Below are 24,118 nucleotides of genomic sequence, written 5' to 3' on the forward strand. Positions count from 1 at the left end.
CACTACGTATGCCAAGTAACTACGTTCATTCCGGTAAACAGAAGTAATGATGCAAGTGTCCATCCAGCATTATATAATTTAACAAACCCCAAATCATTAATATATTACATACAAGATTTATTTACGGCCGTAGCTCTTATATCATTTAAAGCAATAGCAATTAAAGACAATTCTTGAAATAAAAAATCCACCTTCCCTTCCAGCACATCTGATCCGAGTCACTGTCATAGCTTGTATACATTTACCACTCTTTCCCGTTTCCACGTCTCCGTCCCATTCACATCCCGTCTGAGGTATAATCTTGTTACGTATGTAGCGACCTTAATAATTTACATGAAACACTTCTAGTACACAAAAAATCTTCATTCATAGTGGTAACCAATAATAATTTCTTTATCACGATAATGTAATTGTGAATATTATTGCAGTATATATTTTTTGCTTTGAATTGTTATGAAAAAGAACACAGCGTCTTTTGCAGCTTTAACAATTGAATTTTTGTAAAGGTGGTATAATTTAGGTGTAAATAAACTTAATTCACATTAACATATTATCACTTACATGTGAAATTTAACTTACTTATCTTGCTTTAAAATAAGTCAATGTTTTGGCATTTTTTATTTCCGAGGGTAGGTTATTTTATATGTGCGTTCGCTCAAAGGTTATTGTCTGTTTTCCATAATTTACATTATTATAATATGGTATCTTATGTGATTTATCTGTGACCTGTGTATGCTAGGATAATGATAACTAAACATTCAACAATAATATTGAAACAGTACATTTAAAGAAAGGCTGTGTAAACCACTAACTAGCTACAATAGGTATTTTATGACAAAATAGCTGAAACCTAAGGCATAGCTATATTATACATAACTTTAATGCTTATTATTTGGTTAAAAGTTTGTCATTCAGTGATATCTGTAACGTTCATTGCATAAATATTGTAGAAAAAATATAAGCGTTACTAATAACTGATAAAGTTTGGTGTTTAATTTTTATATAGAAGAAGCTGTAGAACTTTTTAAATTTTTTCAGAATGGTGTGTTTTTGTAAAGAAAATATGTGTATTTTTATCATAATGTTTAATTATTCGCTATTCATTTTATTGAGTATAACTCGTGAGACACTAACGATAACCAGAGTACCCGGTACTGAAATCTCGTTCTTATTATGTAATAGAATAAGGTACTTAAAAAAATTGTTATTTTTTTAAAGCGATAACCGTCACTTCGAGTTCCGTAGGTAAATTTAATTTGTGTAAGGTACTTAAATTTTGATAAATTTCCCTATAGATAAATGAAGTGTTACCGGCCAAACGTGATTATAGGACAATCTAGTTTTTCCTTGGACAAATCAATACAACCTTTAGGTGATAGGATAAACCGGTACAGACTTTGGCATAGGAAGAACTAGTTTGTACTAAAATTGGGTTTAGCATATACTATGTATGTATGTAAATGATATATCAGTGCACTTCGCGATTGTTTTGTTAGTTTAGCGTAAGCCCGCAGGTCCGTGTGTGTGACTTGCCCCTCTTAATACGCGCCCCGCGATTAGCTCGTAATCCACACGTCTGCTGTTACTTTACTTTCATTTAAGTTTACTTGTAGTTAATTAATTATATTATCTTGAATGTTTTTTTCTTTACATATATTATGATCGCCAAATATCACGTCTTTGGGTGTGATATCCATATTTTTGTCCCACCGGTCATGCTGTATAATTTCAAATAAGTAAATAAAGATTCTTTTGAAAGTTTACATTAAGAATGCTATTTATCAATTTTATTTATGTACCTTCTCAGTTAGTAATTTTAAAATAATGCTTTTAGTGCCCGGACACCATCCTGTGAAAAAGAGAAACCTGGCCTCTGTTACAAAATGTACAAACTGCAATGGCTCTGGTATAATATTCGTTGGTGGTAATAAGAACAAGAATTACATCCAGAACCCAGACAAGGCTTACCATTGTAATATATGTGGTGGATCATTCTCGAGATACTCATCGCTGTGGTCCCACAAGAAGTTGCATTCGGGTGAAAAGAACTATAAATGCGGCATTTGTGGTATCGCCTTCGCTAAAGCTGTTTATCTGAAGAACCATTCCAGGATACACACAGGCGAAAAGCCTTACAGGTGATTTTTTGAAGTTTTACTACCACAACCATCACATTTAAGGAATTCGTGTTTAAAGTTTAATAAATAGTGTATTCCATATAATATGTGGGTTGGGCTACTAAGACATGATGTCATTTAAAGAGTGGCAGTAGGGCTGCCATTTTTTGTCAGTCCGTTAATATGTATCACGTGACCAGTTTTGTGTTCTTAACTCAATTTCGACATGATTGTGGTTTGGAACGTTTTTCTGGAATTACGTCCAATTTGTCGCCACTTATTCCGATCGCTGGTTTCGGCTATACGGCTATACTAGCTTTAGAGACAATGTATTCAGCTATCTGATAAGACCAACTTTTAGGACTTCGACGTCGATCAGATGTTAAACGGCATTACCTGCCCTAGACAAACCGTCAAGATGGTTTTTTGGCAGCTTTTTTTATCTACTGCTTCCCCCACAGGCGGACCATCAAGATGGTTTTGCTGGACCATTTTTTTAATTAGTGTAATGTCAAAGCTGTGATAAATAAATAAATATAATAGTTATTAAATTTACTATTTGTAGCAGAGACAATATTATTGTTGTTATAATTTTTTACAAATGCGATGTGACTTCGTCCATCACATCTCCACTCACTGTCCTCAAGCACACAATGGTACAAGGGCTTCTCTGTCTTGAGATAAAAATATGACATGATGTTAGGTACTGCCCATACAGTTAATTATAGTGCTTCAGAACAATTAGTAAATTATTGAAGAAAAATATTTATTTGTTATAGATGTAACACATGTGGAATGCAGTTCTCCCAGTCTCCTCATTTGAAGAATCATGAACGAACACATTCCGGGGAGAAACCATATGTTTGTGAGGTAAATAATTAATTTACCGGGCTACTTATAACTAACGCATAACCTCCCAAGGGTAACTTAGATACTATTGACAAAATTGAATCGGGACCCACCTTAATCGTATATCTACAGTCTTACGGCCGTTCCCAATATTCAGTCTATGTCCGGTTCTGGCCTACTTGAGATAAAAACGTAACTATCTTTGACTTTTCTGTCCCAATAAACTTATCGACGGTAACTCACCTTATCCGTAAGCGCTGTGTGTCAATGGGAGGACGTATAGCTTACCAGCGATAGAAGTTTGTATGGAAATTGCAATTCACGCGTCCCAATATATGGCGATAAGAATGACTTATCGGGTATATTGGGACAGCTTCAGATTATTTACAGCTAATTACTGACAGTAGAAGGTAATAATTTATCTCTATCTGTAGATAGTATATTGGGTACGGCCGATAATAAAGAAGTAGGACGAAATTCGCTTAAACACACATTTCCTTAGTAACTGTTATCATTTTATTAGACACTCACGGCCTTACAAATAAACTTGGTATAAAGTTATAACTGATGATAAACAAAGAAAATGCAAAATGTTTACAATATCGTTGACAACTCTCTCAATACAATGATAATTCGGAAGTTTTTCGAATGACAAGCTGCCTTGCAAATAAACGCGGGAAACATTATACGTCCGAACAAACCATTCGTAAGCAAAATGTCTATTTGTAAACATTTTACATATTCTTGGTTTATGCTAAGTTACAACTTCATGTAAATTTTATTTGTAAGGCCGTTACAGTCTACGAATTATCATACATTCTTTTTCGTGCAAATATAATTTCATATTTAAAAAAAGTCGAAACCTTCATTATAATAAGGCCTCATTGTTCTTTAGGCTAGTTAAGCAAAATAATAACGTTGGAACTTTACGAATCATTGGTATGGTTTGGATTGATTCTGAACCCAGCCATTTAGTTGTTTATTTTTTTTTTCTGATAAAGCTCGACACCGATTGACGTACTATAAACAACTAGACTCACAGTCACGCTCAAAAAAGCAAAACTCTGCCTACCCGTCTACAAGGCAAAGTTTTCGTTCAGTTGTGTTTCGACCGCGCTTTAAATACAAGGGCACGCAATAACAAAGTGTTCAGTGAAAAACTGTCCAAATGATGGCATATCCCAACCTAAAATGGTTTGTCATATTTCAGGTAAGTGACCCTCCAAAGTAAAATTAAAACTAACTTGACGTTTTTAATCATTTTGCTAAGTAATTACATTTCAATTGTCTAAACAAAATGTTCTTGCCTCGTGTTCGCGTCCGAGCTTCTAATGAGCGTTAACAATAAATAGACTTTGAACATGATTAACATACATTTTTATCGTTGAACTGCCACGAAATAAGGTTTAAAGGACTTGTCCCGTTTTTCTATGGAGTGTGGTTTTTGAATTTTGCGGTCACTAAACAAAACCAAACTACAATGCCCTATGAAACATTAAGTAATCTACCTACAACAATAATTTTAAACACATGCGTTTTTGTTAAATTAAATATCAAAGCTGCTACCATTGTATTCAATATAGCAACATTACAAAGCAAAAATATACTGGGTGGCTGAGAAGTTGAGCCAAAGCTAAAATTTTAATTTGGTTCATTTTATTGGCCAATGTTCTGGGAAGTTTTTATAAATAGTTAGAAGCCATAGGCTCCCCATTTTATTTTATTTTTGATACCTTGAACATTTTCATGAATTTAGCTGGAGCAGTTATCTTGAACTTACGACTCAATTCTAAACTAGTTCCGCATTGTCTAAACTATTCATAGTTTCTTATGTGGTTATTGCAACTATAGTTATAATTATCAACAATAAAATTAACTAAAAGTGTTCAAAAAATTATTAAAAAGTCCTAAACCACAATTAAGTGAAAAAAGCGGATAAAAGGGGGAAAAATTATTATCTCCTAAACTACGCAAAATCGTAGAACATACATAGGGGTGATTCGGATACTCATCACCATGAGGCTTTCAAATATTAGCTTTGGACATCAACTTCTCGGCCACCTGTATAGTCTTATTACTAGAAGGCTAGTAATAAAGACATAAGGATGTCAACATAGAATTTATGTTATCTGTCCTCAACTGTAAAGGCCAAATTGTTTGTTTACGTTTAGCGAAAAGTCCATGAATAGGAAAGCCTGTCCGATTTGGATTATATTATTATAAGTATCAATTTCTAAGGTTGATATTATGATGTTTATGTTGATATTTTTATAATATCACTTCTGTATATGTCTCCTGGCTTTAAATATTTTGATATTGCGTTGCTTGTCGCGTATCTACAGCACAGTTGTAAAATTATGTGATAAAATGCCGCGTGCATACAAATGCTAAGTGGTAAATTCCGTTTACAAGCAGCTACGAGCTCAGTCCTAAAATGATTTATATACTCCCCCAGTTTACCCTATAATATTGACACGGGAGTGGGTCAGGGATTGGAAATAATACTCCGCTTATAGGAACGAGTCTTTATTTGCGTTCACTTTTTCTGAACTTGCACTTCGCCGGTCTGCCGCTGTTCCTCTTGTGGGCGGCGGTACCTTCAACGCGTCACACTGCACCGAACACTACTTCTCTTCTGTCTTCTTCTTCTTAGAACACTTCCACTTTTCACTACTTCTTCTTTTCTTCTTCTTCTTCTTTACACTTTCGAGTCAGAACTAGAACTGCCGTAGGCCATGCTTAGTACGGCTTATATACCCCCGGATCCGTTCTATTTTCAAAATGATTCTCCCATTCCATCTTTAAATTTAAATTGTACTAGAAAATTCTTTTAACTATTTTTATCCTGCTTACACATTTTCCATCCCTTTTTTTCTGTTCGATTTGATCCTGAACTTACTAGAAATTTCCTTTAACTTTACAAAACCCAAAAAAATCCATACACTGGTAGGTGTATCGAACCCGGGTCTACAGCGTCTAAAGTAAACACTTTTCCGCTGAGCTACGAGTATTGCTGACGGAGCTGTTGAAATTAACAATGTCTTGAAGTTTGACAACTCTCGTCATATACTTCAAAGGGTTGCTACGCAACACTGCCCCCTCCCAAGACATGATCGTCCCGATCATCGTTGCTTCCGTAGTACTTAGCCACCCGATCGACATGTACGATTTTCGGGGGACTTCGAGGGGTACGCTGGATCCTGAGAGTCACATCATTTATCCTTGTGATTACTTTATATGGTCCCTCCCAACTTGGTTGGAGCTTCGGAGACTTCCCCTTTCGCCTTACAGGATTGTGTAACCAAATCAGGGTTCCCTCTTCAAAACTAGGAATATTAGCTCTTCGATCGTAGCGGGTCTTCATCCGTTCACTTGCCTTAAGCCCAGTTGTTCTAATTTCCTCGTAGATGTCAACCATCTTTTTCCGTAACTCATCCACATATTCTGTTATACTTTTCGGAGTATCCGGTGGACAGCCTGAGAGTAAATCAGCTGGCAATTTCAATTCCCTTCCAAAATTGGCGTACGCAGGAGTCACCGTTGTTGTCTCGTGTATTGCGCTTCTATACGACATAAGAAACAGTGGAATGTACTCATCCCAGTTATCCTGATGACTGTCCACTACTTTTGCCAGATGTCGCTCCAATGTTTGGTTAAACCTCTCCACCATCCCGTCCGACTGTGGATGATATGGCGTAGTTCTGGTCTTATGGATTCCCAAGATCTTGCAAACTTCTTGAAATACTTGTGACTCGAAGTTCCGCCCTTGGTCACTGTGCAACTCCAAAGGCACACCGAATCTGCAGAAAACTTCATTCACCAGTTTCGTCGCAACGGTAACTGCTTCTTGATTCGGTAGAGCAAATGCTTCCGGCCACTTCGTGAAATAATCCATCACCACCATTATGTAACGGCTTCCAGCTTTGGTGACTGGAAACGGTCCGGCTATATCCAGAGCTACTCTCTCCCACGGAGCCCCAACATTATACAACTTCATAGCTCCTCTGCTCCGGGTTTGAGGTCCTTTGACAGCTGCACAACTCTTGCATTTACGGCACCAGTCTTCCACATCATCACGGCAATGCAACCAGTAAAATCGTTCTTTAATTTTTATGAGAGTTCTTCTTATTCCCAAATGTCCACCTGAAGAACCATCGTGATAAGCTCTCAGGATCTCGTTCACCTTCTCCCTGGGAACGACCAGTTGCAGATGGCAATCCTTTCCTTGCGAGGTTTCCCATTTCCGGCAGAGCAACCCGTCATGCATCACCAAACTATTCCATTGTGCCCAGAGACTCTTGGTAGCCGTACTGTGTCTAGCCACTTCAGACCATTTTGGTTTAAGTGATCCACTTGCTAGCCAATGTAAAAGTGGTTGAAGATCTTTATCATTTTCCTGAGCTCTCCTCATTGCATCGTTGCTCCAGTTCCCATCGATCGAATCTGTTCTGATCAGTCGGATTATTGGATTTTCTTTCTCCTCCTGACGAATGCAATGTTTGCATTCCGTCAGACAAGGTCTTCTGGATAAAGCATCTGCGTTTCCATGAGTTTTTCCTCCTCGATGTTCGATTTCAAAGTCATACTCTTGAAGTTGCTCAATCCACATCTGGCCACTTGTCCTTCCGGATTCTTGAATTCTAGTAACCACTTCAAGGCGGCATGATCAGTCCTTACTAGGAATTTGCGACCCAACAAGTACTTTTTAAAATGTTATAATGTCTTCACCACGGCAAGTAACTCCCTACGAGTTACACAGTAGTTTCTCTCCGGCTTCGATAAAGATTTGCTAAAGTATGCAATTACAACTTCTTGATCTCCCCTCTTCTGAGATAACACTCCACCAATTCCAGAATTGCTAGCATCAGTATCTACTATGAATCTTCCCTCCGTGTCAGGATATCCGAGGATAGGTGATTCACATAGCCGTTTCTTCAACTCTAAGAAAGCTTGTTCGCAGTCTTCATCCCAGGAAAAGGCTCTTTTCTCCTCTGTCAGTCGATGTAAGGGCTTAGCAACATCAGAAAACCCTTGCACAAAGCGTCGATAATAAGAGCATAGTCCAAGGAATGCTCTCACATGTGTCTTTTCTGTCGGCGTCGGCCAGTCCTTGACAGCACTTATCTTGGCAGGATCCGTCGCAACGCCTTGCTCCGAGATAACGTGCCCCAAGTAATTCACCTGACGTTGAAAGAAGGAACATTTCTTTGGACTCAACTTCAAGTTGGCACCCTGCAGTTTTGCGAAGACTTTTTCGAGCTTCTTAAGATGATCTTCAAAACTTCGTCCCATAATGATTATGTCATCCAAGTAGACAAGGCAGGTTTCTCCCAACATACCTGCCAGCACATACTCCATCAACCTTTCGAAAGTAGCTGGGGCGTTGCATAATCCGAAGGGCATTGTTTTGAAGTGCCATAATCCTTTTCCGGTTGAAAAAACCGTCTTCTCCTTGTCTTTAGGGTCCAGATCAACTTGCCAGTAGCCACTTTTCAAATCCAAAGTAGAGAACCACGTCATGCCACAAAGTGAATCTAAGGTGTCATCGATTCTTGGCAATGGATAACTGTCCTTCTTAGTAACATCATTCAGACGCCGATAGTCCACACAAAATCTAGTTGATCCATCCTTCTTCTTCACCAGAACCACTGGAGAACACCATGGACTCGACGACGGTTCTATCACACCATTTTCTTTCATATCCCGAATCATGTCTTCCACTTCTTGTTCGCGTGCAAACGGAATACGTCTTGGTCTTTGCCGTATCGGAACAGTGTCTCCTGTGTCGATCTTGTGTTTCACCAAACCAGTTCTTCCGATGTCCCCGTCGTTCTTTGAGAAAATCCCGGAGTAGCGTAGCAGGAAATTTCTCGCTTTTATTAACTGTAGCTTGGTAAGATTGTCCTTACAGCTATCCAGAAGTTTCTGTATGTTCACATCCTGGTTTGCAGCTTCGGTCTTCCTCCCTTCTTCACACTTTCTTAACCAAGCTATCTCCTCACAAGCTCCGATCACTGTTCCCTTCCTAATGATTTGCTTGTCCCCATGAGGATTAAACACGGGAACCATCGCAATCTGGGAGTTACCCACAACAGTCCTGGCTGGGATCCATGTCGTGTCCGATGTCTCTCTTTCTATTATAGCGCATTTACAAGGTTTTCCTCTGTCATCCCTTGGTAGGACTACCGGGACTAGGGTCTGCGATCTCGGATTTAAAGTAGTGTCTCTTAAGCACAACACTTTCCCAACAGTTCCGCCTTTTATTGGAATTTCTTCACTTCCATGCTTCAATACACCATGTTTCATGTCAATGGTACACTGATGATTTCGAAGAAAATCCAACCCAATGATGCAGTCATCTGTGATATCCGCGATTACCACTTTTTGCCAGTACAACGTATCCCCGATTTTCATGGCCACGACCTTCTCTCCCTGGACTCGTATGCGCTGGCCGGTAGCTGTTGTGAGTATTAAGTTTACATTTTCTCGCATATGTCGTCTTCCGATGCTCTCTAGTCTTCTTTGGCTAACGACTGTACGTGAGGCACCCGTATCCAAAGTGAAACGGCAAGATTTTCCATTTATCATTCCTTCTATAACTAAAGTGTTTCCGTCACATGTCTGCTTAACGAAGATCCTTGGGGCTTTGCTTCTACCGGCCAGCGCCCACCCCACTGCCCTGGCCTTTTCTAGTTTTCCTGCTGCTCCAGCGGTGATGTTGAGACCGCCGCATCCTTCCTACGTTGCGTTATGCTCTCACGCCTGGGGCAAGTGCTCCTAATGTGTCCTCGCTCCCCACAACCATAGCATACTGGGTTATATGCTTGCCTTCGGCTGGAATCTGCTGGTACAATTTTGCGGAGTCTCAACGCCCGAGAATCGTGGCGAACCGCTTCCACTTCCAAAGCATGTGCCACCGCTTTCTTCAAGCTGGTATGATGACTCAATCGTACGGCTGCTCTAACTTCGGCGTCCCGTATTCCATCGATGAAAACTTGGAGCAACATTTCTTCTATTGCAGTTGGCGACGACTGATATGATTTACGCACTAGTTTCTCGGCTTCCACGGACCACTGCTGTAGAGTTTCGCTAGCCCTTTGACTGCGGTCCTTAAGTTGCGCCCGGTACACATGTTCGAGGTGTTTATCACCATAGCGTGCCTCCAACGCGTCAATAAGGTCTGTGAAGGTCACTTCCTCCTTCCCAGCGCCGAGTGCTTCCAATACGGAGAGTGCTTCGTCACGGAGCGCTAGTGTGAGGGCAGAGTGCGCTTCTTGGTCACTCCAACCGCAGGCTCTTCTGACCGTCTCCAATTGTAGCTTAAAGGCAGCCCAGGAAGACTTGCCGTCGTAGGGAGGTACTTTTAAATTTCTGCTCGATGTGGTTCCGCAGGAAACTCCTGTGTTGGCTGAAGGACACACGACCCTCCCACTGAGCTGATTAATGGTAACTTCCATCTCTCCCATCTTCCGTTGAAAGTTCTCTTCAACTTTGTCCATCTTCTTTTCCACACTATCAATCCGGGCGATCTCTTTTTCCACAGCGTCAATACGGGTGGAGTTTTTCTGCACAACGGATAAAATGTCTTTGGAGAGGCCTTCATGCAGGCCTCGCAGCTGCTCCTCCTGTCGGCGCGCTTGTTCCTCTTGCAAGGCCCGCAGCTGCTCCTCCTGTCGGCGCGCTTGCTCTTGCATCATGGCGGCCATCTGTTGCATGAGCGCGCTGATATCTACGGCAGGAGCCTGCGGTGCTGACACGGTCGCACTGAGTCCAGAGCCGGATGTTTCTGACTCGTCCTCTGCCGCTGCAGCTGCTCCCGCTCGCGTGGTCACTCCCTTCTCGTTCCTGGGCACTAATGGCATCTTTCCAATCCCACTTCTGACACCAATTGACACGGGAGTGGGTCAGGGATTGGAAATAATACTCCGCTTATAGGAACGAGTCTTTATTTGCGTTCACTTTTTCTGAACTTGCACTTCGCCGGTCTGCCGCTGTTCCTCTTGTGGGCGGCGGTACCTTCAACGCGTCACACTGCACCGAACACTACTTCTCTTCTGTCTTCTTCTTCTTAGAACACTTCCACTTTTCACTACTTCTTCTTTTCTTCTTCTTCTTCTTTACACTTTCGAGTCAGAACTAGAACTGCCGTAGGCCATGCTTAGTACGGCTTATATACCCCCGGATCCGTTCTATTTTCAAAATGATTCTCCCATTCCATCTTTAAATTTAAATTGTACTAGAAAATTCTTTTAACTATTTTTATCCTTCTTACACATTTTCCATCCCTTTTTTTCTGTTCGATTTGATCCTGAACTTACTAGAAATTTCCTTTAACTTTACAAAACCCAAAAAAATCCATACACTGGTAGGTGTATCGAACCCGGGTCTACAGCGTCTAAAGTAAACACTTTTCCGCTGAGCTACGAGTATTGCTGACGGAGCTGTTGAAATTAACAATGTCTTGAAGTTTGACAACTCTCGTCATATACTTCAAAGGGTTGCTACGCAACAATATTAATTGGAGGGTAGAGCGAAAATAATCTATTTATTGTGTTGTTGTATGTACTTTTGATTGTTGTGACTTGTGAGCAGTGAGACACACCTAATTCTCAATCTGACATAAAACGTTTAAATTGACACATGAACGATAAAGCTTTGGAAATACAAAAATAATAATCTGTGAGTGTGTTGCTAGCATGTACAAATGCGATACATATAAAAAATATGTATATTTATTTTAAAATAAAAAAATAATAATTTAAATGATAAAAAATATCAGCGTATGTTATTTTTACAATAAAACAAAAAACTCATCGAATCCATACTAAAATAAACATAAAAAATGAGATTTTTAGATGTTAGTGATAGTGATATTCAAATGTTTTTTTTTGTGAAAACGCAGGTGTTTAAAATTATTTTAATCATCAAATATGGCTAGGTTGGAATTTTTTTCAATTATAAAGTTTAAAAATATTAAATGACACTTACGGACAAGTCTTTTCAATGAATATTGTTATCTATATAAGTTAACGCTGACGAACTTTTAATAGGTAATTGGTCTAGTTGGTAATGTACGTCACTGTCGATACTGTTCCAGTCTGCGTGACTCGGGAAATGTCTGCGGACTTCTGAGTATTGACCTATGGTTTTGTGTACACGGGCGTGCTATTTGAATATTTTAATTTGTAGATAAATGAAGTGTCTCAAGCTTGTCTGTAATCCCTTTTTCAACTTCTGCTGTTTGATTCTTTGAGCCCAACTCACCAATTTTTTTTTATATTAAAAAATGGGATTATTTTAAATTTCAACTAGGAAGTTGACGGTATTTTTTCAAATTTTGTTCATATAATTTGCAAATGCCCCAATTTATTATTTCAATAAGCTTCTCAGTTATGTATAAAACATGTACATCTTGGAACAAAATGTTATAAAAAAATTGTTGAAAAATACTTGCGCCGATAGTAACCCTTGACCTTGAACTGATCGCTTGTGTTGGATATAAAATACATTTATGCTATATTTGGACAAAATAACTGCTGAACTATATTGTTATATAATTTTCCAAGTAAAGTAAACACGTGACAACATATTCCAAACTAAATAAATATTAAAAAACAGGCAAAGGAAACCACGCTTCAAAGTCGTTTTTCGATTTGAATGGAACCCTATTTCAAGTCCAATTTTTATCAACAAATATTATATAATCATACTATTATAATTTTAAAATATGATGTCTCACAAAATATAATTGTGTTATAACAATAGCAAACCACTGAATATTGTATGTATAAATCAAAAACAACCAAAACCTCAGCGCACTCACGGCATTAAAAATGGAGAAACATAAAAAAAAACAATGCATTGTAAAGGTCATTGTGATCCAAATTAAAAAATTTAAAAGCTTCGTAAAGATGCTGAAAAAAACTAATTTAAAGTGATTCAAATTCAATTTTTTTTTATTCAAAATCACTTATCGAACGTCAAAAACTACCACCCATTCAAAAGAGACTGCCTCAGACCTGAGAAGAGTGGGCGCAAGAAACTCAGCGGGCTTTTTTTTTAAATATAAAAATATGGATTACAATGTGATATTTGTCTATATATCATATATTTTTACAATAAATATTTATAATTAAAGAGCTTGAGGGTGTTCGCTTTATTCCCAGTCCGTGGTGTCATTAAGAAAATCGTTTATGCTATAGTAACCTTTCCCACACAAACGTTTTTTAACAATTCTTTTAAATTTCGTAACACATTTGTTTTGTACATTTTCTGGGATCATATTGTAGAAGCATATACATCGCCCAAAAAAAGACTTACTAACTCAACCTAACCGAGTAGTAGGCATAACAAGTTTATGTTTGTTCCTCATGTTAACATTATGAATATCACAGTTTCTAGAAAATTCCTCAATGTGCTTATGAACATACAGAACATTATCAAAAATGTATTGAGAAGCAACAGTCAAAATATTTATTTCTTTAAATTTTTGTCTTAATGATTCTTTATGACCTAGGTTATAAATCGCGCGAATAGCCCTTTTCTGCACAAAGATGGTATTAATATCGGCCGCACTGCCCTATAACAATATACCATAGGACACAATACTATGAAAATAACTAAAGTATGTTGACTATGTCGTGGTCTTCCAAGGTTTACATTGTAATTTGCAACAAATGTAGGTTTGACTGCGAAAGAATACTGATATAAAATTACGATTACATACGTATTTATATTATAGAAAAACTGAGCTATTTTTATAAGATGACTATCCTAGGTAGGTAGGTACCTACCTAGTATAGTCAGATGTAGGTAAAGAAGACAATCCTAACTTCGACAGAAGAGGTAAGAGTCGCGTGATAGAAAGGGAAGACACTTGGTGTGGAAATTTAGACAATTTGTTTTTTTTATAGTGATATCCCTCACTTCACTGAAAGTGCAACATCTCAAGTCAGTTTTTGGGATTGAGCAGGTTATCAAACTGTAAAGTAGATCCTTTAGATAGAGCCACAACCTGGGACTTGAACATGACACACCAAGATTTACGAACGATACGTCACTCGACCGGTTGGCTTTATTTAAAAATGAAGGTTAATAGCGCACTACAGTTGCGCTCGTCACCTTGAGACATGATGTTTAGTCTAATTTCACTAGCTACGGCACCCTTCAGACCGAAACACATTACTGCTTCAGGGCAGAAATAGGCGCCGTTGTGGTACCCATAATCTACAAGATACAGAAAAAAGCTATATAAGCGATAAGCTGGATTGTCCCCTTCTGTAAAAACAAGGCGTGATGTTGCCACAAATATTCCACATACACCTTAATCCACACACGTTCTCAGTAATATTATTTAATGTCGCAGGTATGTGACAAGGGATTTGCTCGACACGCGACACTGTGGAATCACCGGCGGATCCACACGGGAGAGAAGCCGTACAAGTGAGTGATATTTTTATTATCTATATTTATATTGTGCGACGACCCATATAGCCCAGTGGGAAAGTGACATTGCTATCAAAATGATAATGTTGTGTCAAATTAAATAAATTTAAAGTCAGACGAAGCTGCGGGCTAAAACTAATAAGTAAATAGGTACTACAATTATTATAATATACTGGTCAAGGGAGGCGATGGTTGGTCCATTCGCTATGCTCGTGAACGGGCGCTACTTGTGGAGGCAGTTTGATCCTGTTACCAGAAGCTTTATGTTTTTAAAATTAAACTTAACATATTTTTACAATCGCTAATAAAATGCCCACGAAATACTTTTATCTTATTTACGGTGTGTGGTGTATTGATGCATCTTACTGTACTCAATAACTCATGTTTTTACGAATTAATTGTTGACTTACTCGTGTGAGGCACTACTATATAGTAATGTAACGCTGAAATCGCGAGCGACAACTTACCCAGATAAAAACTTTAGGGGTTTTCGTGGTATTTTTGGATTTAGAAATTTTATTGTACGCTTGTTGTTTTAAACAATAAATGGAATAACAAGTCATATATAGTTGACCTGCATGATTAAAGTGATTTTGATTTTTATTTAATGTTCGTTATGTTTAGATGCGACACATGCGGCTCCGCGTTCAGCCAGGCCGCTCACCTCAAGAACCACGCGAAGGTGCACTCGGGGGAGAAGCCGTTCAAGTGTGACATCTGCACGGCGGCCTTCGCCGACCGGTTCGCGCTCAAACGACATAAAGGGATTCACGATAAATACGGTACCGATATATAATAACATTGTTAGATACACAGTACTATACAGCCGCATTATCTTTAGACCTCGCTGCAACGTGACACCTCCTCGCGCTCGTTCTGTTGCGTCAGTACGTTTTGCAGTTTCATTACCGTTATTAGTCTCTTCAAACCCAGAGTCCACTGGACTAACAGATATATTAGATCGTTAGTGATCTGCTCTCCATGCAGCCTAGTGAGCAGGCGGTCCGAGGTTCGAGTCTCCTTCCGAGACGCCCCGCGCCTGTGAGCTACATTTTCGGCCTCCAAGGCCCCCGCCCGGCTTCGCTGTAAAAGCCTTTAGGACTTTCAGTACGGAGGAGGTTTGTAGTCGGTACGGGGGTTTACACCCGACCCCGACGTATGGGCCTCGATTCGGGGTCTTCAATACGTAACTGTATTTTCCTCCTCTCGAAAAAAATAATTACCTTTACCTTTATTTATTATTATTATATCATATGTACCTAACGTATAAGTGATATTTTCATGCTATCACTGCTTTTTTTCGAAGTTCTCGTTGTTACGTTTTGGATTTTGTTCTGCCTTCTTAACCCAGATTCTTTCATTGATTTTTGATCATTGTAATAATTATTATCAGCATCACAACACGACACCTTTACATAAATTTATAATATTACAAAAATCGTTTTTTTTTAATAATAATATCCTAGTGATGCTTGTTTTGCACACCGTAACAGAGCGACGATATGACGTCATCGACGTCATGTCAAGAGATAATGTAACCGAGTAGTAATACATATTGATTAAAGATTACTACTCACCTATATCCTACAATACAGGTTGGAGTAATATTTATTGGAATCTACATCAAATGGAAGTACGGATATTATTTTTAATAATAGTTTACATACCAATATGACATACTTAACACTATAGTAGTCACTGTAGTCAATTATATTATTACTATTTGGTTGTCGTGATAGACTTACAATATACTAGCGTATAGACTAACTAAGCTAGCGAGAGAGAAGATACAGTAAGGTAGAAAAGGAAAGCGAATCTATTGTGTCTGTAACCGCTTTTGATTAACAAGTCGTCAAAAATCAGCCAGTCTTAACATTTTCTCCTTAGTATTTTCTATATCAAACCAACGCAAAGCTAACGCACATTAATAAATCAAAATTGGACACGCAATATCGAGCTGTCAGGTCGTCTAAACGTTAGTATATTTTAATATATGGGTTGTCATGCTTTTACGTTGTAGTCTTTTCTACCAATAGATGGCGTGGCAATTTCAATAAAATTTATTTACATATTTTAGAAGGTAAACCCATATTTAAAAACAAATTATAATCAAGGAAATTAATGAAGTATCTAATAAAAACATATTTTTCCACAGGCCAAACAGCGCCACTGCCTTCAAGAGTACAGCAATCATTACAAGAACAGACACAGCAACAAGATTCTCAAAGTCTCAACAATACCCAACAAAGCAATTCTCAGCCGGATGAAGTGGAACACTGCTCGGAGAATCTATGAAACACCTCCATATAACATGCTAACAACACCTTCCAGGAAATATACTTCTGTGCCATGTCAGTGTTGGGTCCTATTTTAACAAGGCCAAGAAGAATCAGTTTTGTGTTGAACCATTGGATTACACAAGTCGCTAACAGCCTAGCGAAACTCTCTAGCAAAGTGATTGTATGTAACATGCAGTCATTGATAGACTGACAGATGGTGGCTATAATCTTGTAAATATGGAGATAGCCATAATAAACTACGTTTTAAGCAACTGTTCGCTTTCAAACTTAGCCGGATTATACTTCATCACCATATTGTAATTACCATTTCAAACTTATGTCAACTCTCACTGCATGTTTCATACTAAACTAAATTTCAGTTTTTACTTAGGAAGTCCTTCCTGCCTCTTATTATGTACAATTTATATCCTCTTTGGTAGGCTACGTGTAATATGTTAGTGTTATGACTTTAAACATTCTAAAAAGACTTAAAAATACTCGGAAGACTAGTCAAGGAGAGAACTTAAGAATTAAACAGCTTTCAAGATCTGATCAGATCCTACTGGCTACTAACATCTCAGAGAGTATATGGATTACTAGTATTAGTACTCCAAGGTGATTTGATAACGTCCAAATACGATTATTAGTTAACGTTAAGTAATTTAAACAGTTTGTTGTTTTCAAGTGATATTCCTTGTTTATATTCCTTGTTATTAAATATACAAACTTAATTTGTACCAAAATTAATGAACGATGCGGGACTGGGTCCCGCGCCTCTCGAGTTTAGTCCGAGCGCTCTTACTAACTGATTTTACCGTCCGAGTGACGCATCGATCGTAAATCTTGGTATGTCTTGCTAATCGTTTCTTCGTCGTCGCATCGTCCATAAATTTTGGTTCAAATTGTTGTATATTAAGTAATTTATCTTATTCTCTCACTTCATTGTATCTTTCACTCTTGGGTTGATGGGCGCAGTAATACTGTACGACCCCAATGACATCTGCTGCGCCGTTGGTCTTTTTGAATTTTGATAGTTAAAACCACAGAGTAATGAAAAATACAGAGTCCAGTTATACTGTTTTAAATGTCCTGCTACTCAGCGATCTGTTTTTAAATAATAATCTAAGCTGTCAGTTTGTCATCAGTAAGTATATCCTCAGGACAGACGTGCACCCAGTGGCGTAGTCTTCATCTTCAGTCTGCGAATCTTATCGTTATTTCTGGTATTCTATTTCTCTAAACGTGAGTGAATCTACAATTCAGTCAGTAATACTAAAGAAATTTATTCAGAGGTAGCTAACAGCAAGCAAAAGGTTTCGAAATCGCTATATAACTGAAACTGTCCCTAACGTCTAGAAAACATTTGGATTTACAATAATATACACTTTAAAGTTGGTTATTTAACCTGACTTCTTCATTTCCCAGGCCCAATTGAAATATGATAGGCTTAGATAATTTATACCGCTCAAAATATAGGTTAACTGTCAACCTCATTTTTCGACGATTTCACAGCTGTCAGTCTATCCAGACGTATAAATGATCTAAGATGATAGGCAATTTTTTTTACAAATTATAGTAATACATTGCTAGTTTAGAATGACAATAATTCGAATCCGGATCAATTTAACGAGCTATGTATGAGGTTAATAACGATTCTGTAGATAATTAGAAAACTAGCCAAGTACAGATTACGTGCGAGTTGAATACAGAGTTCAGGAATGCGATAGTGCTGTGACTTAATTATAATTGAAGACCATAATTATAACTGTGTCGATAAATTTAAACAATGCTTCAAGTTCACTGTTTAACACGAGGTGAAAATGATGAAAAAATATTTTAACAATTTTAACCTAATAATAATTATTAAATCTCACAATCTTGTTCTGCTTTTTGTCAACACATGTCTAAAACATTATTCGAGATTTCTCGTGCTTGGCGATGAATAAATACTCGTTGTTTTTTGGAACGGAACCTGATGGATCTGTCGTCATAATTAAAATAAAAAAAAGTATATGTATAATTATACATAGTGCTGCTTGCGTGAATACATGCACGCAAGAAATTATACTTCTTTGGCCTAAGGAAGCAAAAATCATTAAAATGATTTATTCCTCGTGCTATTCTACTTTTTAAGAAAGATCAATCAAAGAGGGCTTTGACAATTAATTATGAATACGGCTGTATGGGCTTGAACGGCCTGTCCTAATAATGGACAAAAACCAAAAAAAAAATTGCGAGTGACGCAAATGTCAAAAACCAACTTCAACCTGTTACTTTTGTGTTGCGTGTTATGTTGATGCGCGCGCATCTTAAAATTTCACTCTCATCATTTTTTCATAACGCGCCTAAAGAAGCATAACTTCAAAATCACGTGATGGCAACTTTAGGACTTACTTGCTGACCCGACAGACGTTGTTCTGTCAATAAACGGTTCGAAAGATATGGTAAATGCGTGGGTGGGATCGTGACACGACAAACTATATAGTAACATTCATTGAGCTTCAACGAATCTAATACAAAATATTTCATTCACATTTCATTCACAAACTATTCGACCGATTCACATCGGTCGAATAGTTTGGAGTTATTAGGGAACATACATTCTCTTTAATATATATAGATTAACGCGATAACAAGGTAAGCGACGTCTACGGCACAGCACATCGAGAGATAGGCCGCTCTTTACCTCAAGCCCCGGCTGCATTCAACTCGCGCGATAAATGTATAAGTTTTGCTCCCAGTATTATTCTGCACTTCTGCCCGTGGATTCACTAATTAAATTATTTCTACACAAAGCTGTATTACACAACTCATGTGATCATAAAAAGAACTACACTTGCTATGTCTCATTTTATTACTGATTTTTCCTTCACAATTATACCTTTTCAAGTATCACACGAATGTCCATTTTGCTTATCATTTGGAAGGAAGAACACTGCAATAATTAGACAGTATTTTAAGAGGCTCAGAGACTGACAAAAATACCAAAATAATATTGTGTTATTTATTCTGGGCATGATTTCTATGGTTTTTTTGAGACTAGAAGAATAGGTTCCTTTAGTAAGGCCAACGAGACGATATAAAGAATGTAAACACAGTTTCAGAGGTTTAAAACATTTTTAGTCGAATAAATTATATACAAATTATGGATTCCCTATTCTAATCGCTGTTATCTGTATTAGACAAAGATGTTTCTTCGGGAGAGTCCGAATCAGCCGTATTTATGAATATATCACAGTAAATGTCTATTTGTTTACATTCTTTATCTTTTCTCATTGGCCTAATTATAATTTAAAGTATTATATTCATGTGGACCTGATAGATATTTCGAATTAAATGACTTCGTAGGCATAAGAATCATCTGTTTGATTTTTAATCCTGTTTGTATAAATATAAAATGTGTCTGTTTTCTTACTTAATTGCAAATATCATTGTCTATGTGTAAAATAGCAAACATACACAGAAACATAATTAAAACAGTTTTACTCAATATATCCACCAGTAATACAATCCCAGAACTTCACTCAATGAACTAAATCATGCAATGTAGATCTCAGGGTTACCATTTAGTAATTTGAAAAGTCCTGACATTTTGATAAAAGTCCGGACTTTTTAGTTGATCTCGTTTAAATTTCGTTTCTCATTAAGACTTATTTGCTATTAGCTAATATGCAGTTTTATTACTATCGTCCATCTAATAAAAAATAAAATCTAGACTAGATGCTAAAAGTCCGGACATATCCAGCTTAATCCGGACGGATGGTAACCCTACTCTCAGTATAACCAACTGCACTATATTTGTGTTAATAAAAATAATAATCTCAAGTGTTACTAACTAGGTTATTAATTATTATGATGTATCTATCATTGATGCAATCTCACACAAGTTTTATTTTTCACATCTAAACATTAATTTTAGTATTCTTGTACTATGGGTGTGAAACAATTCATTTAATACAAAATACATATTATATTAACATACATAAACACAAATATAAACATTATTGACTCGGAAAAAACATTTATATTCATCATACAAAATATGTTTGCACTATCTAAAATTTGATCTTGGGATTCCCAATGTAAAGGTCAGGGATACCAGCCACTGGGTAATGATGATTTGTGTATTGTAACGTTATGTTATTCCCTTAATTATAATTCTGGGAATTCAATACTTAAAATATTGTTTAATTCTCAATAGGAAAATTTAAAAGTGAGATACTTCAAATAATAATTACAATTAAGACAAATTATACATATTATTATTTACATGTAAGTATGCTCTAAAAGTCAAAATCTGTTTTAAAAAGAATCCAATTTCACACCATTTTAAGCCTCACAATAAGGATTATAAGGTAAATTTATACATCTAGATAAAGCCTCTTTATGTTAGGCAACACAGCACATCAGGCCAGGTTTATAACTTTATTGTCCATGACAACGACGTCTTACATTCGCCATATGCCAGTCACTTTGTTTTTGTGTTGCTGAAAATAAGGCTAACTGTTAGCCGCTATTTTTTAAACGTTTTCACAGCTCTCACAGTCTAGCTAGACGTATAAATTATCTGAGGTACAGCAACATAGAGAAGATTGAGATGATTCTAACAAATAATATTGTGAGAATTGAGAACTTAAACTTGAACTTGAGCGGTTAAACTTTATTTCTTTCAAAATTAAATCTTATCATACTTTAGCACAATCACTAAATGAATATAATTTAAACACAGCATTACATAATATGATAATATTATATAAATATTGTAAATATTAAATTAGGTATGGATTCTACGATTACTTCTTTATGTCATGTGTGATAATGGGTATAGAATTATTAAAGACTAGATATGTATCACTGCCAATATTATGTGAATAAAACATAATTACAATTAGAATATTACATTAAATTTCATCGGTTTACAAATGAAATTCTCAATACATTATATTTCATTAGGTGAGGTTGAATTTGTGTGTTTATACTAAAAACTATACTTAGTCATAGTTCTCGAAATTGATCAAGCTCATTATAATAATGAACATACGCACAAAGGAATTCTAAATATATTATATTATACAAATAAGAAAATATCACTCATAAATATATAATCTAAAAACCTGTATCTTGGGATCCATGGTCTACACTACTCTACTTGTGATCACTACTACTGGAATAAAGAAATTGTATGTTTTTAATCATTATAAATTTAAAAATTACTGAAACCTACAGAATATTATGTTTTTCTTTATATATTTATGATTGTGATATAAACTAAATTAGATATTCAGGACTAATAAGTAAATATTAAAGTTATACACATGTGTCTAAAATAATAATGAACATCTTTTTTGGTGTGGAGAGGACAGAAATAAATATAAGTATCAATTAAATAAATACCTAATTTATACATAAATTGTAATTTTGTAGCAGAATTAGATATAAACTTGTGATGTAGTTATTAATGTTATTTTTAATGGATGAAAGGTTGGTTTTACCCAAGTAGATTCTTGAATAATAAAGGCTGTCTCAGTATATAATTCACTTTGAATTGCCTTATACCATGATTTGGTGTAAAAAAAATAAAAAATAAACAGGTAAGAACCTATAGCACATTTTGATCATCTAAACATCTGGTCTACATCAAGAATGTATGAATGAAGTGACTTATTCCAACCCAGGAAACCAAGTATAGTTTTATTTATTTATCAATTAATGAGTTGAAGGAGTAACCTGTTATTTTTATTTCTATGAACTAGATAATGTGTATGGAAATGGCTCATCCATACCAATAAGGCCACATCATAATGATGTATTTTGTAAATTATGTTATGGATTAAATAAAACATTACAAAGACAAAAGTTTTTCATACTACATCCCTGCTTTTAAAATTTCACTCAATTGCTTCCGACTACACCTTTGCTAAAATAGCTCAGACTATGGTAGGTGTTTGGTGTAATCTAGGTAACTAATTATCATAAAACTAAGTAACTAACCTAACCTAACCAACATCAGTGGATGTGTTGGATGGAGGAGAAACAAATGGATACCTACTTGAAACAAATAATTATAGGTGAATATAAAAATTATTGAGGCTGCTAGTTTCATGTGAAAAGCAGAAAGACAGCTGTGCAACAAAAATTTTGTGTTCTTAGATGCCTGCTTCCAAGAAAATTAATGTATAATATTAATATTTGAACCTTGTGACAAGGAAATAAAACTAATAACTAGTTTAAATTAATTTATTTTGCCAAGCTTAAAATTATAGTTTGAATATAATATACAGATGCACTTATTCGTAAACCCAGTTTTCTGCAGCAGGAGTCCAGCCGACAAGTTCCTTTTCCGTAAACCACAGAGCAATCTCTTTCTTGGCCGAATCAACAGCGTCAGAACCATGAATGATGTTGCGACCAACCTGAATACATAAATCTCCACGGATAGTACCAGGTAGTGAATCAGCCGGGTTTGTGGCACCAAGCATTTGACGGCCGGTTTTCACGACGTTAAGGCCTTCCCAAACCATAGGAACGACTGGACCAGAACTCATGTATTTAACTAGACCCGGGAAAAATGGACGCTCAGAAAGGTCACTGTAGTGCTTCTGTAAAAGCTCTTCTGATGGCCATACGAATTTGAGTGCTACTAACTTAAATCCTTTCTTCTCAAATCGTTCGATGATAGTTCCAACCAGCCCACGTTGTACGCCGTCGGGTTTCACCATGATGAAGGTTCTTTCACGTGGTTCAGCCATTTTAGTATAATAAATTTAACTAAATGCAGTCGACACTCAGCTGCTGCAGGTTAGAAAATGGAATGGATTTAAAAATTCGCAATTCGCAAGCGTGGAACGTGGATTCTAAACTGTCAAATGTCAATTAAATGTCACTATTATAGCCTAAGCACATGGCCGGATTTGGTCCAACCGAACCATAGGATGCAGTCCAGTACCGAACCATATTCGATGGTATATCGCATTGTCCATCGCACAAAATAATTATTTTTACCAGATTGTTGTGGTTGGGTCGTACCAAATCCAATCATGTATTTATATTAATATAGCCTAAGCACATGGATGGACTTAGTACAGTCTGCTGGGTGCCTCGCATCACACCGCCGGACCGTACCACATACGGTCAGGTGCGAGTCGGAGTCAGTTAAAAACATTACACCACTTATGGCCGTTTTGGAATACGCCATCTGGGTGTTTATTATTTGTTGTTTTAGCGGTAATAATTTACGTTATATAGTGTCATTGAAAATAAAAGATAATAAAATAATGTACCTAAACTACACTATTGTAGAAAATTAATACCATAGATAAACCTGTGCAAAAAGCTCTGCAGAGCTATTCCACTTAAAGCTGCAACTGTACTGCAACGCGATGCCGGTTAGAAAGAAAAAAAATTACATAAAGATATTCCACCACCAGG

The 24,118-nt window shown here is 36.8% G+C and overlaps 2 protein-coding genes across 5 annotated transcripts in view; one reads left to right on the forward strand and one right to left on the reverse strand.

Moving 5' to 3' along the window:
- LOC126965691 (zinc finger protein 595-like) overlaps window positions 1–22,546 on the forward strand; it is a 29,243-nt gene extending 6,697 nt beyond the window's left edge. For all 4 annotated transcript variants that reach the window (XM_050809424.1, XM_050809426.1, XM_050809423.1 and 1 more), the window contains 5 exons: window positions 1,835–2,138; window positions 2,897–2,987; window positions 14,332–14,408; window positions 15,036–15,193; window positions 16,567–22,546. In XM_050809424.1, the coding sequence (XP_050665381.1) occupies window positions 1,835–2,138; window positions 2,897–2,987; window positions 14,332–14,408; window positions 15,036–15,193; window positions 16,567–16,706 (770 nt within the window). In that variant the 3' untranslated portion in view covers window positions 16,707–22,546. The remainder of the gene's footprint in view (window positions 1–1,834; window positions 2,139–2,896; window positions 2,988–14,331; window positions 14,409–15,035; window positions 15,194–16,566) is intronic.
- A 367-nt stretch (window positions 22,547–22,913) lies between these two features.
- LOC126965755 (nucleoside diphosphate kinase) lies at window positions 22,914–23,516 on the reverse strand. Its single transcript, XM_050809514.1, has one exon. The coding sequence runs from the start codon at window positions 23,437–23,439 to the stop codon at window positions 22,978–22,980; it is 462 nt and encodes a 153-aa protein (XP_050665471.1). The 5' UTR covers window positions 23,440–23,516; the 3' UTR covers window positions 22,914–22,977.
- Window positions 23,517–24,118: the final 602 nt, after the last annotated feature.

Source organism: Leptidea sinapis, chromosome 8, assembly GCF_905404315.1.
Source record: "Leptidea sinapis chromosome 8, ilLepSina1.1, whole genome shotgun sequence".
Taxonomy (NCBI): Eukaryota; Metazoa; Arthropoda; class Insecta; order Lepidoptera; family Pieridae; genus Leptidea; species Leptidea sinapis.

What these genes read in the sequence shown, in the direction of transcription:
- LOC126965755 (XM_050809514.1), bottom strand. Translation starts at nt 23,439, where the DNA reads ATGGCTGAACCACGTGAAAGAACCTTCATCATGGTGAAACCCGACGGC.